Source organism: Sinohyriopsis cumingii, unplaced genomic scaffold (assembly GCF_028554795.1).
Source record: "Sinohyriopsis cumingii isolate HCF-2022 unplaced genomic scaffold, ASM2855479v2 utg000127l, whole genome shotgun sequence".
Lineage (NCBI taxonomy): Eukaryota > Metazoa > Mollusca > Bivalvia > Unionida > Unionidae > Sinohyriopsis > Sinohyriopsis cumingii.
This window is the reverse complement of record NW_028315871.1, coordinates 3,555,647-3,571,102: the sequence shown is the minus strand read 5'-3', so window position 1 is coordinate 3,571,102 and position 15,456 is coordinate 3,555,647. Positions and strand designations below refer to the sequence as shown.

At 33.3% G+C, this 15,456-nt stretch overlaps 1 protein-coding gene across 1 annotated transcript in view; it reads right to left on the bottom strand.

Annotated features, from left to right (window-relative positions):
• Nucleotides 1-15,456, bottom strand: part of LOC149774853 (hemicentin-1-like) — a 159,359-nt gene that overhangs the window by 73,245 nt on the left and 70,658 nt on the right. The window contains exon 7 of the mRNA XM_089944663.1: nt 11,595-11,867. Within this exon, the coding sequence (XP_089800789.1) occupies nt 11,595-11,867 (273 nt within the window). The remainder of the gene's footprint in view (nt 1-11,594; nt 11,868-15,456) is intronic.

Here is a 15,456-nt window from a genome sequence, read left to right as displayed (position 1 = left end):
ATGTATTGTTTGTTGGCTCTACCAGCTGATTCCCCAATGTAGCAGCCACCTACCCCCCAAGTCAGCTACAACAGTTTGGTGGAGAACCAATGATCCTGGTCTTCTAGATTCACTATGAAATCTGGATTTTAAATTGCAGGATGATTGGATTTTATTTGGATTTTACAGCCTAATTCATGGAATCATAACCACTGATGAAAGTCACCTGATAGATGCAACAGCTCATTAATAGAACAGCTCCCTAATTCAAGATGTATCATTTGGACCTATGCAGGAAGAAATTTAAGGGCCAGGATTTAACATACTTCAGATTACTTCAACAAGGATTTCCAGCTCTTTAAACTTTGATCTGTGAAGCAGAAAGAATACCAACATGGCACATAATAATGGAGTTGACTTCAACCTTATTCCAAGTTTTACAGGAAATGGTAAAAAAGAGGTTAAGCTGTGGCTTACATGCTTTCAACTTCTAGTGCAAACCAAATTGCTGATATCCTGTACAGAGACATTATATGTCATTATGGTGCACCTACAGCACTTGTCTCAGATCGAGGTCAGAACTTTATGTCTAAAATTATCTCCGAGTTCTGCAAACGGATGGAAATAAAACGTTATCATACATCACCGTACCACCCTGAAACCAATAGCACTTGCGAACGCTTCAATAGAACACTTGCTCATTCTATAAGAACTTACATTGATGAACAACAGCAAAACTGGGCTGATGTGTTGCCAGGCGTTCTCATGGCTTAATATCGGAAAACAAAGTGTACAAACTCTACTGGATTTTCTCCATATGAACTTGTTTTTGGACATGAAATGCGTCTTCCTTTAGACGTTACACTGGATTCAATTGAAAATGCAAAATTATCAGAGTCAGCAGCTGAATATTTACAAAAGTTGAAAAACAAACTTCATGTTTTGGACAAAGCAGCACAAGATAACATTGGAAGAGAACAGAAACAATACAAAGAATATTTTGACTGTAAAGCATCCAAGCCAAACTTCTGCTCGAGTCAACGTGTATGGTTACACAACCCAAAACTACCTGTTGGAAAATCTTCAAAATTCCACAACAAATGGACTGGACCATACTATATTAGTGATATTAGTCCTAACCACACGTATCTGTTACGTGACTGCAGTACTCATAAGCTGCAGAGAGCCCTGATTCATGCTAATCGCTTGAAAGTATACAGTGATCCAGCACTACGAGAGCAGCACTCTCTGACTGAACAGCCAGAAAGAGGTCATGGTGACCTACTGATTGCACCAGACGTGGAGAGAGAGCCCTCCCAGGAAGAAGATTCAATGAGACCTACAAAGAGTCCATCATGTGGATCAGACCAGTTAGAACTCTTGAGGGACCCATCCCGAGAGTCAACGCAAAACTGGGGAATAGTTGAAAAATTAGCATGTGCAAGACACCGAGGAAAAAAGGTCTACAAAGTGAAGTGGCAGGACTATTAAAAAACAACATGGGAACCAGCAGAACATTTACCAGACTTTTGATTCGTGATTTTCATGTCAACAGAACTCTAAAAGGAAAAGTGCGAAAATCTAACAAACGGTCATAAAATGGCGAGATTCATATGGAAAATAAGGATGGGTTCAAGACTTCAAATAAACAGTGTAAACTTAACTGTTCCAATGTTATATAATGTTGGACTTTTTCTCTGCAGACTATCTTCTGACTTTCCTACAACCTTGCTTTTCTGAACACCCCATAATATGACACTGGAAGATTTGTATAACTGTGATTGAAATCTTGACTATTTTAATTCAGTCTCTTCTAAAGGCTGACTCTGCCTAAAGAAATTGTTTACATGTTTGCCATATGAACTCTAGAAAGCACCTGAAACTCTGTTGCAATGTGTGAAATATGAACTCTAGAAAGCACATGAAACTCTGTTGCAAATGAAAATGCCATTTAAATTGAGCAACATTTATACTAGTTATTGAAGCTTCAACTTTTGATTTAAACTTTGTTTTGTTGCATTGGTATAGTATACAGTTACTGCAAATTAACAGTGAACTTTTGATGATTCATGTGCATTTCTGGATTTAATAGTCAGGATTCTTTGTAACATGGAACATTATCTGATTCATGTTTTGATTATCTTCAGAACAATGTAACATTTATCAGTTTATTCATTTTAGCTTTATGAAAGAGAATGTATTTTGTATTAAGAAACCATTCTGCCCACCTTAAAGGAGTAATTTGCATCATTAATATATAACCTTGTGGTAGAAATTCTAAGTTTGTATAATAGTGAGATTGTGTGTATGATATATGACTTATTTTGTAATCAAATTTGTTAAGAAAATTTGGGGACCAAATTTTAGAACCAAGGGGGAAATGTAGTAGGGACTTTTATATGATTTAACTGTTTTCCAATTTTCTAGTCTGGTACATAGTCATGTTGAATAGAATCCACATCCTCCAAAACAATACAAGCAGAATCTTTACAGCACACTCACCCCATGACCTTGTGGACATTAATCATTTGGTTTAACAGGTCTAGCTCCATGGTCTATGTAAGTTAGAACAGGCATTTGTGTTTATGCAAATTAATTAAATGATTATTTACAGGACTTACAATTAGTTTTAGATTTTGAAAATGCTGATGATATTAGAGACAAGATATTAGATTAAGTTTCTCTAGTATAGATTTTAAAGAAATAGATATTTTATACTTGAGCTCTGACAATCCTTGCCAACCTTTACACTTAAACTACATTTATTTAACATTTATATTTTGAGGAAGAGGTTGAAAGTGAGTGAGTCTGATCAGATATACTATAATCATTTATATGTTTTTAAATCAACTTCAAGACAACTCATTAGTGAGATATCAAATGTTTAGTTTAATGTAGGAAACACAGATTAATGTACCAGAAACAATTTAAGCCAGTTACAGAAATACAATACCAGGTTGTCTCCTGTGAAGTCCGCTCTAGGCTGATATATATATATCAGAGGGAGAACTGGTTAGGGGAGATTTTGAATTTGAATTAAAGAAATATGTAACATAGATGTATTGTTTGTTGGCTCTACCAGCTGATTCCCCAATGTAGCTTATTTACTAAGACATTAAAAGACCTAACTTAAATGTAATTAAATATTGTAACATCAAACTGAACATAATACCAATCCAACATGGGCAATTGTTCTGAAAAAATACTGGTGATGCTGGGAAAGGAGTAATAATTGTGATGTGTATTACAACTATACAGTGTATTCTTGTTGAAGAAATAAGATGGAAGCATCATTACCCCCTCACATTGCCAAATTATGAGAGAAGGCAGAAGAATTTGTCAAAGACTGCATATAGATGTTTTCATTAACTGCATAGCCATATTGATATAACATGAAGGTCCTAATATTATCCACTACTTAGATTTGTAAACTGTATTTCTACACATTTAATACAATTTATTTACACAAGCATTTATGTTAACATTACATTGCTGAGATACAAAATAGGTACCATAAAGTTTCACTTTTGTTATAAATCAGGGCTTATATCTGATTAGATTATTTATTTATTAATTTCAGGCAGTACAGTAACTCGTGGATAATTTTTCTTTCACTAGTTTTTTTATACACAAGTTCTAAGCTTTTAATTATATAACTAATTTCATTAAGTTTTCTAGAAAAGAAAATACTGATTTCAGATTTTTGCCCAAATAATTATGCAAACTTGAACCAGTTATAATTCTGATACTTTAAATTTTATTAGTGTATTCATTACATTTGCAAATTCTTTAAAAAGAAATTGAAAATTTCTTTTAAATAGGTACATGAGTGAATATATAAACAAATGCACAAATAAATCAAATCTGACATTATTATTCTGTATTTTTTGTTAACAAAGCGTCCTTTCTGGGCACTTGTGTTCTACTAGCCATGCAGAATTTGCAGGAATTCAAGATAAAACCAATTATTTTCACCTGCTGCAGACAGATATACAATAGTTGCATCATTTTTTTCAGGGTCCCACAGCTCACGAAACTGGTTTTATTAAATTCAACATTCCGAAAGACAGAGATTGATGGAATAAGGTATATTCAATTCTTATAAAATTACTTTGGATACAAAATTATGGTGGCTCCAGTTTAGAATTAACCCCAATACACTGACTACTGGTTCTGAGGTTAATTAACAAGTGGAGCAGTTGATAACCATGAATAATATCATAATTTTAATGTGATCACCGAATGAAGTGTTGACTATGAGAAAATAACTCCTCTCTCACTGGCATCTCACTTTCATTTAGGGCCAACTAAATAAAAAAAAATCTTTTATCTAAAACCACATGTTGATGTGACCATACTTTCAGGAGGAGTAGCTGTAATAAGTTTTCATAATGACCACTGTACCTTGTGATGAATTAGTGTGCAAAGTTTCCTGGCAATCCTCCAGGTTGTTTAGGTTTGACTGATTAATTAATTTTTACAGCACATCAGCAGTGTGAAGCTATTTAGCGTCATACAAAAGGTTATATGAAGGAGTATTTAAAAGTGATAAAAGGTTTCTTGTCGACCAGCGATACAAAAAAATCAAACAGCTAAAATCAAAATGATAAAATGGTAAGAGTAATAAATAAACAGAGAATGTAAATGGTATGTGCTAAAGAAAATTTAGATGAAAAGGTACTGAGTATGAAGGACGGTATATACATTACATATAAATACTCAAGGTTATAGCATAAAAGTTATGTCTTAGAAAATACGCTTACTTCTTTCAGGAACTCAATAATACAAGAGACGTTTATTGTTCTTTCATGTCATGAACATTGTAGTACTGATTGCGCACAGGTTGTAGGTCGAAACACACTATCATAAAGTGCTTCACAGCGAATGGCTCATTGCAAGAATTGCACTGGTGGGTCCTTGCCCTTTAGCATAGAAGGAGTCCATTCTCCTAGGGCTGGCTTAATGACATGAAGTTTGTTATTCACTGCATCATTCCATGATGCCTGCCACTTCTGACGTAAAGACTCTTCGATACTAGGTTTAAAATCAGTATACGGTATTTTAAAGTCAGATGGTTCTAGTGATAGGGCCATTTTAGCAGTACAATCTGCTTTTTCATTACCTTTAATACCAATATGGCTGGGTAACCAACAGCATACTATATTGTGGGATGTACTCAGCTCAGTATATTTGATGAGAATATTGGTTAATAATGGATTTTCCAGTTTTCTATTGTGTAGTTACTGAAGTACTGATAGCGAGTTGGAGAAGATGATGCTGGTTAAAATCTTTGATTTTGATATATTGCAGAGCAAGGTCTATTGCTCTGATTTCAGCTGAAAAAATTGATGTACCACGTAGTAAGTGAACTTTTGTTGTGTGTTTTCTACTAATGAAGGCTGCAGCCGCCTTTTCATCATCCTTTCATGCATCAGAATAAATTCTTGTGTACTTTCTAAATTCAGTGAGGAGCTCATGATAAGAGTTGTGGAAGATAGAAGGGTTTGTATCAGATTTTTTTCCATCGTGTAATGTAAAAAGTACTTTTGGTTGCTTAAGTAGCTAGAAAGGTGTTTCGGAGAAGGATGTTGTCTGAATCTTAGAAAGATCAAATTGTATACTGTCAAAGCTGGATGATATTCTAATGTCCCAGTTGTTTAGGAGTTGTACCAATAACTGATAGACAAACAATGGACATCACATGAAAGACTATATGAAACACATAAGTGACACTAAACACTATGAAATGTAGACATAAATCCTGGTAAAAATTTACTTGTATGTGTACAAGTCACTCAGTGTTGGTCATTTCAATGACAGAAGTAAAAAAAAAGCTGGCATCGACCATTGATGAAAAAAGCCTTTCAAGGTAAAGGATATACAATTTAGGTTTTTTTTTGTTTTGTTTCTGATCTAATAAGTATGGAAGGTTAGTCCAAAGTATGCACCAGAGATAGCATCTGGTATTTTTTAAAATGGTGTTCAGCAATAAACTCGAATACATGTATTTCAATACTGACAATGAAAATGCCTTTTAAGATAACGGTTATATGATTTTATTTTGAAGCCATTTGTGTTTGTTTCTTAACAATTTTGGGTGGTTCACTCCAAAAAAATTGCACTAAGGTACTGACAAGTGAATTGCTTTCTTCCAGGTCTTTTTTTTTTGGAAAATGTATTATGTAATATTCATTTGTGGTCATTCTAAATTTAGGACTTTAGTTTTGTTCTTCTAGCTGCAATGAAACATACCATGCAAAGCCTGTGGAAAAAAAGTCATTCTTTTTCATACTTTGGTAATTACTATTCTTGAATTTCAACCATTTTGATTTACATCTTTTCGCTAGTGTGGGATACGAAAAGTATTATTAAAGCAAGTTACTGCTGTGTATACTATTTACCCTGCAGACAGTAATGCTTGTTCATATCAATTATGATTATGGATGGCAAGTAAACAGAAGCCCAGGCGGTGAATACACTGGCAGAAAGCAATAAGCTCATTGTTTGAACTTACTGACATTATATCGGGTACAAAGGTTATTATAAAGCAAGCTGACCCTAGAAGCTGACTTTGGACTCTTTTAAATGTAACAATTTTTTTTTTAAATAAACACAGTCGGCTGACATAGGAAAGCTAAATTTGGTTTACTTTTTCAGGTAGTAACAGTAATTTTGAACATAAATAGAATAATGGAACAGTTTTTAAAGCAATGCAGTCTTGTGCATAGTGCACAGACATGAATGACCTAGGATCTACCAAAACACTTGGAGGAGAAAATAAAATCACTTGATGAATTCATGAAGGTCAGAAGTGAGAAAAAAAAATTTTCTGACAATATGATCATTAACATGGATAAAACTACTCCAATGATAATTTTTCAAGGCACGTGGGATTGAAAAAAATATTCATGCACTGACAGCATGGGTCGTATATGTGCAGGAGAAGGGCTGGGTTGATGAGGTGATGCTGCAGTGGATTAAAGAGTTTTATCTCAAGCACATGGCATAATATTTTTAAAAATAAAATTTAAGTTCAAGTGCAGTTTTTGAATGATTTAAAAGCTATCCCACAACTTACAACTTGAAACAAATGATATGTCCTAGAACATACTGTGCACCAAAATAAATTACTTAAAAAATTTATATTTGGTGTCCGAATATGGTAAATATGTTATGCCTGTATGTTTCTAACTGCATAATGCATGTTGTACAGTTGTAATGTAACATTTTCCCATGCAAGTCGCTACTACATAAGGTGCATAGCTGAAAAAGAGATTGATATTTTTAACAAATATATGCATCAACTCATAAAAACTATGAAATGTATTAAATAGTAATATACTACAAGTCTTATCAGGTTCAGTTTATATATACATAAAAACAAATGAACCAAATTTCACTTACCTATGCTAATTTTTTTCTATTATCTTGCAATCTGCCTAACATGGTTTCAACAAAATTATCATAGTTTAAAAGTGTAAGATATCTGAATAAAGCGAGAACATAAGAGGAGCTGGTGCTATTTTTGCTGGAAGTAAGCAGATTTAGATTGGTGGAGGAAGAGCTAGATGACAACAGTTAAACAGTAAATGAGTTCTTTAAAAGAATGCTGAAAATGGAACAAGTCAGGTCTCATTGAAATAAAGCCGTATGTAAAATTTGCATCCAATATTCAGTGAACATTACTCATTACTCCACTAAACAATTACAAGAATTTGACTCAAGTTTTCTCAAGTTACAGTACAGCTCACATGTATTTTCAGAAATCTCTGCATCGTGGTGTGGGTAGAGATTGAGTGGAGAGAATTAAGAAAAGCCTCCACCATTTCTCCACAAGTCCTGATGGAGTTGCTGCAGTGGCTCAGAGAAATTCTCTGTACACCACACTTTCTCAGGAGTATTCAAGGAAGACCATCAAAGAGTGAGCGTGGTCTCTATCAAATGGGCATGCTTTACTGTATAAGCCTGCAAGCATACTCTTTAGAGGTTTATGGGAAGAGAGGGAGTAAGGGAGGGAGGCACCAATATATCTATGTTTTTATCAGATGATTATACACATTTCCTAGTTCTAATGAAAATTATGTAACAGGTAAAATGCCAAGTCAAGTTTTAGATACTATTAGCTTAGTCATAATGCTTCCAAAACTGTACTAATACTAGTGTACTTTTTTCATTTAGAAAAGGCTGACTGACACATTTTTCAATAAGTTCACACTTTTACTTTATTCAAAGAAATCTGAAAAAAACTTATGCACTGATATGACGAGACCTTGTTGATTTTCTCTTGAACAGTGCAAAGTTATTCTACTTTTTAAACATGAATAGTAATCCTATGAGGCATGTATATTTGAATTCCTGATGACAGCCACTTCTGTACACAAAAACATAACAAAAAAATACCAGCAAACACTGAATTTACACTTAAATGCAAACCATGTGTTTTGTCTTTGAAAAGGAATGACAGTCACGAGGCTGAATATACATGTACACAATGACAAACTTTAGTACAATTCTGACTGCATGTATACTGTATGGGACTAGTCATCCAATTTAATGTTCTTTCTGAATACGGTATTTTTTTTATTCTTTCGTTCATCGCAAGATAAATTTGTTTTAAATAATATTACCCTTTAGAAACTTAAATGGTCTTTCCCTAATAAGGAATTTGCTTGAGCAAATGTTCTCCAGAAATAAAGACAGTGACCATTGTAAACACTGTTATAAAATTTTAGCATCAGAAAATGATATCAATTTCAGCTTGGTGCATTTCTAACACAGTCATCTACTTGGTGCATTGTGCTTTACACTTCAAATTATGGTCCCATCATTAACAGTGAAAGTTTGGTAATTGTTCCTAATTAGGCTGACTTCAACATATTGTTGAATTGTAAAATAATGTCAAAAATTGTCAAATCTTAAATGTTCAACATATTTGTGGCATTCTGCATGGTTGTATCCATATGTGTCCTACTATTTTCTCATTCTTGTAAGGAAAAATATGAAAACAACATTTTTATCATAATAGAAAAAACTAATCCATCATAAGGAAAAGATGCATCAATAACATAATCATACTATAGATCTATGATGTTCAATTATTTCAATGCAGTTTCCTGTTGACGATTATTGGAGCATTTGGCTATTGAAGCCAAAAATAAAACATGCAAGCCAACTTCTTACAATAGTATCTATATCATTTTTGTATTTAATGTACTGCTTTGCAGCTAAAATGGATAGTGGAAGACTTGGGATTATTTCCTCATCTCTTGATCAATCAATAAAATGACGTCTGTTAAATTTACATTTATCTAACATGATGTAATGACTTCACCCATATAAAAGGATATTTAGTAGCAGTAATATCAAGTTTGGTCTATACATTTATCTCCAATTTCTACAGCATATTACGGAATCCTTGAAACAAAAACTTCACAAATTTCTAATGGATCTTTTGAGTACGTTTGGTACAATGAATCTTATTTTGTTTTTTTAAATTCTCAATACTATGTAATTGGAATGCTCACATGAATTAATTTCCTTATCTCTGTTGCAGTATGTGCAATATACTTTGTTATGAAAGTCAGTAATTTTGCACTCCCTGCAGCAAAAAGAATGATAATGAACCATATATGTCAAACATTCAGTTGAATTTGCATCATATATTCATAAATTCTCATGATTTATGACGCAAAATGATTTGTGTTTGAAACAGGATACTCTCTAAATATCTTGTGATTCCTTAGGCTATGACAGTTTAAAGAAATTTGAAAAGTAGAAATTATTTACAAAGTTGAAGTTTAATGATAATTTCATTGAACTTGTAGTACCCTTAAGGATCACATGTCCACCCATCCTCCCTGTCTAATTCATTGTATATCCTGTGGCCTCTCTAAAGACTGGCCAGTCATGTGACCTACTATATGTTTCATCTTATTTTATCCCTTTTGTTTAATTTTCCAAATAAATTATTACAATTTTCAAACATTGGAAAATAAGTGTAAAAGAATTAATCTGACAAAACCTAATCTTATATTCTGCATAAACTCTTGTTGTTCTTGTTTCCCTGTATGCATGCAAAGTTTCATGAAGTCATTTGAAACAGTTCAAGTGGTATTAACAAGAAAAAAGTGTGATGGACAAAAGGAGATAATTTGTTGATGATCTGTAATGAAACGCTAATGGTACTAATCTGAAAAAAGACAACTTGTATGGGACACACACGATTGTGAAACTACAAATGTATACCACATTCAACTCACGAGGCAAGAAAAGATGGATGAACAAAATGGACAAGTTGACAAAATAATACACCGTAAACCTCATTTTGTTGGGTTATAATTTAATAATTGTGCAGAAATAAACAAGAAAATATCTGAGAACCAAAGGCTATAACCAGATAATTGTGTTGAATAATGGCAAAGACCACTGACCATCTAATGCAGCCAAGAAAAATGACCAACAATAACTTAAAATTTTAAAACTTTACCTCAAAATCAGTACTTTATTACCATAATTTTGCTGACATGCCAGTAAACCATATGTACATACTTAAATATATACATTTTTCAACCAATATCAAACAATTTAAACTATTAAATTTGCTTGAACTTTAAGCATAGATAAAGATGCTGTACTGAAATAAAATTTGGTGGTTCAAATCAGGGGCTATAGTTTTGTTAAATGATGACAATGATAGCTTACAATCAAACTTATTCATGGTTTCTTCAGTGTCAAAATGCTCATAAAACTCTGATTGAAATCCAATATTAAAATGAGGGATTTATCGCATGGATAATTACAGTGGGTTTGGCAATCAAGGACCATAACTCCATGGTTTTATACAGAATTCTGACAATTTAACTCGGCCAAAGTCTCCTGAAAATCAAACCAAAAAACCCAATAATAATTAAGGATCTTATTGTGTAAAAGCAAAAAATGGTGGGTTTAACAACTGGATGCTATAACTCCAATACAAAATGGCAGTAAACTTAACAAATGTGTGAAGAAAATCAAGCTGTTGCATAACTGAAATCCAATCTTAATTAAGAAAGTTATTATGCAGCAAAGTGGGCAGGTCTGACAATAGTGGGCTATATGTTCACTAAACAATTATTCAGAAAATTATCAATGACAACAAAGGTCACATAAAAATTAAGCTGGAAACAAAATTTTGTGGAATGTCCAAAATAAAATAAAGGAAGTAATTCAGCAAAAACAAGTTGATGATCTGACAATCAGGCACTAAGACTCCACCAAAGGATGATGCCAATGCTGCCAATTTAATTTGTGTATGTCTCATTAACATCAAGCAGCATATCAAATGTGGTTCAAATCCAATAAAATGAACTCCTTGCACTTTAAAAGCAGCAAGTAAAGCCATAGCATGGACCAACTGAGCTACTGATAATGTCTATAACCATATATACCAACCATTTTGTTTGGCACCCATTCAAGCAGAGTAATTAGTTTATTGTACTTGCTAAAGAAGCCCACAACAATTATTCACTGGAAAACATTATTCATATTCTCAATCATTAATTGCTACCCAAATTCACTTTAATATCAAAATCACATGTTGACTACAACAAGTAACCGAGGAGACAGCTAATACTCACATGTGACAATGACTTCCACAGATTTGTTGGATCCTTTCCTCTGCCCTTGGATGTTGTTGAATGCCTCACAAATGTAGTTCCCAGTCACATTTTTCTGTACAATGCCAAGAGACAGAGTGTTACTGCTATTTATCTGTACATTGCCTTTCATCCATCTGTATGAGCAGGCTGGATTACATGTAGCTCTGCATATGATGTCCACTGCTTTCTGACCCTCCTCTACTTGATACACAGTAAAATTTGGAGTGAGAGAACTGCTGTTACCAGGGCCATCTGAAGGAAGAAAGAAGGACTTGGACAGTTATACATCAGTACACATCAATATGGAAGGAGACAAACTGCTGCTCTAAGGGCCATCTAGAGAAAAGAAACTTGACAGTTATATATCAGAACACATAAAATATTTGGAATGAGAAAATTGCTAGTGCAAAGTATAGACAATATTGGACAGCTATACATCGCAGCATGCTAAAAGGTTAGAAATTTAAGTGATGAATTCTTATCCTTCCTTTATACCAAATTAAGGATTTTAGGGTATGCTGTTGTTGTAAGGTTTAATGCCATTTTTCAGCGCATGATAGGCTATACATGGTGGCCACTATTAATGGTGGAGGAAGAACCCTGGAAAACCCCGGAAAAAACCACCGACCCATGAGAAGCTACTGACATGCTTTCTCACACACACCGGCTGAATCCAAGACTCAAACCTATGCAGACAGATGTGAGATGGCAGTGATCTGTAATGGAGAGTGCTTTAGACCACTTGGGGCCCCTTAGGGTATTGCAATTGGTGTAAATAAATGGTCCAACTATTTTGTTTTGGCTAAACTTTGTACAAAAGACACAAAACTGATTATCTTTAATTTTAGAATTCTACAAAGAGCTATTGCCACAAACCAGCTTCTGCAAAGGGTTAATGGAAGTAATAATGATAAATGCACCTATTCTGTGAGGAGGGAACAGAACAAACTGAGCACTTATTCTATGACTGTTCAATTACTGAACATTTTTGGAAATTATTTGTGGAATGGATCCACATTTTTAAATTACATGAAAAGATGATCTTGTCGACTTTCTAATCCTGCTTGCAAAATATGTTATATATAAATAACGTTGTGCATCAAAAATTGCAAATCACATCTATTATAAAAATTGTGCTTTATTGTCCAAAAGGCTGGAAAAATAAATTACCAAAGTGAATAACAGAAATTAAGAGTTTAAAGAAAAGTGGACCCTTTTGTCAACTTTTGATTTCACTTAATTTTTCTTTACATTCACATAAAAAAACAGCCAATGTAACACACCTTTGGGTTTGTAAATGAGTGGTTCTTTTGTACAATATTTTCAGAGTGTACATGTATGTGTGTGAATGTGTGTGTGTGTGTGCATTGTGTCTAAGTAAAAGAGCATGATTAAAGCTCAGGATGGAAAATAATCTTAAGGTAATGTCCCATACACCTGGTCAGATGGTGATGTAAGGGAACATGTAAAATCCTGACAACTTGTATTCTATAAAAAAAAAAAGATCTTTTGAATTTTCTGAATTATACAAGATTTGAAGTTGTTTTCTGATGATCACTAGCTATACAGCTAGTTACAATAAGTTGCAGGTTTCACTAATCTATAGCCACAGAAATGAAATTACATGCAAGATTTGACAAAAGTCACAAAAGCATGATGTAGGTCACAATGATTTATATCTGAATTAGTCATATCCCCAGTATATATCTTCACCAAGTTTCCTGACTACTATCATGAATAATACCTAAGAATCGAATATCTGATTGTCCAATATTTGTGCCATGGATTTGCATGTCCATTTTGTTTCTTTTCAGCTTGGTGTCTTTCAAAACTTGCGTAGATTGTCTATTTAGATACACACTGCTCTGAGCAATTTTGTAAGTAATATGGACAACAGAACATAACTGAAAGTTTATTAAGTACTTTAGGCCTCTGGTCCATAATACATAGTAAAACTAAGCATAATACACAGTGCATCATAAACAGTATTATAATATATTTTGTTAGGTTTTAATATTGATACTTTTTAACAGCTCATCTCCTAGTTTAAAAGCAAAATACAGAAATTTTGAAGCATTTGTAATAAGGCTTATTTTCTGAGAGGACATTAAATTAAAAAATGTATCTACTTAAGGGCTGATATAATACATCTCATCAGGATATTTCCATCTTAAATTAGTATAAGAAGTGCAACATATACTTATACATAGAAACTAATACTCATGTTCTATACACTTGATCTTTGCTCTAAGTCATAGTTGGCAAATTCCTTGATCTTGTTCAATTTTAGTGCTCTTCATTAAATCATTAAATCATGTTTAGAACACTGAAAAGATGCAAATGCTTTTCGAAAATGAAAGGGAGATCTAATTAAAATATTTCTCAATAACCAATAACAACTTGTATTGACTTCAATAAACATGTTTTGTAGAATTGCCTATTTTACTTGACCTGATCTGTAATGAGGAATCAAACTGACATTGTCTGATCTTAGTTAGAAAATTGTTTCTGTCACCCATTTCTTTTGCTAACCATGATGAACCCAAACCATGAGAGAATAAAATATATATATTATAACATTGGAACAGATATCTACTTGTTGGCATATGTATAATTTTCAATTAGTACTTTACACATCTGAACATAAAAGGTATTATTCGCATTCAATAAGACTAACACAATTATTCACAGTATTTGTTATGCTAAGATATCGTTTACAAAATCTTATTTGAATTGCTTCTATTTTGGGTAAATATTCATACACTCCTATCTCTGAGCCATAACATATATCATCAAATATAGTTTATGAGCAGTTCTCCAGAATTGTTGACTGCCTGGTATGGTACCAATTTTTTGGATGTGTTATTTTTTCTGGGATCTTGATGGGCTTGCAGTGAGAATCAGTATATCAAATGTACCCCAAAGAATCAGCAGTATCAACATCAGGCATTTGTTGTTTTTTGCTTGCTGAATATCTGGACAAAAACTGATGAAATCGGCAGAAAATGGCGACCACAATTTACTAGCAGCATGCATGAATGTAATCTTCCAAATATGTATTGATATTTAAAACCTCTAGATACTACTTTCAATGCTTGTAATGTCAAAATGTTTTTTGTCTTAGTCCTGCTTAACCTAAATGTTAAAAGCAACCCCATCTATTTCTCAAATGACACGGTTTCAAAAGGTTTGCCCCTATAAAACCAACACTCATAATTTCTCAGAAAACTACCATTTCTAAAGACAATATTATTCTTCTTTTGCAAGATTAATTTCCATTGTGTTTTAACACAGAATTCATCTGTGGTATTAATTTGCAATAACCATACAGTTGCAGCATAATTAGCCACATCATCTGCATACATACAATAAGGCAAAGATCTCTGGAATACAGACAATAAATGCTATGGTGCAAACATTGCACAGCTCTTGGGTTCATGTGTGATAACTATGGAAATGTTTTTGGCAAGGAGAATGAAGAAGGAACATTGGCTGAAGCAAGAACCTAAGTCTAACACATTTAAATACAGTAAGAAACCATATCACGACCAAATAAATTAAAAATGTACGTATAATTAAGAAAAGTTTGCCCTGACCTAGTGACTCATTACAGTCTATGTTTCACCTTATGGAGATAACAACATGTAAAGTAGAAATATGACACTTTTTCCCCACTAAAAACAACTATGTGAACATTCACAAGATCAACTTCTAGCTCAAAAATATAGCAAAAGGAGTGAAAACATCTATGCCAAATATCATATACGAAACTTGTCCAAAATTTACTTTTCTGTTTATATTTATCAGTGGGTATTGAAGCTATCCTAATTTTTAGTCACCT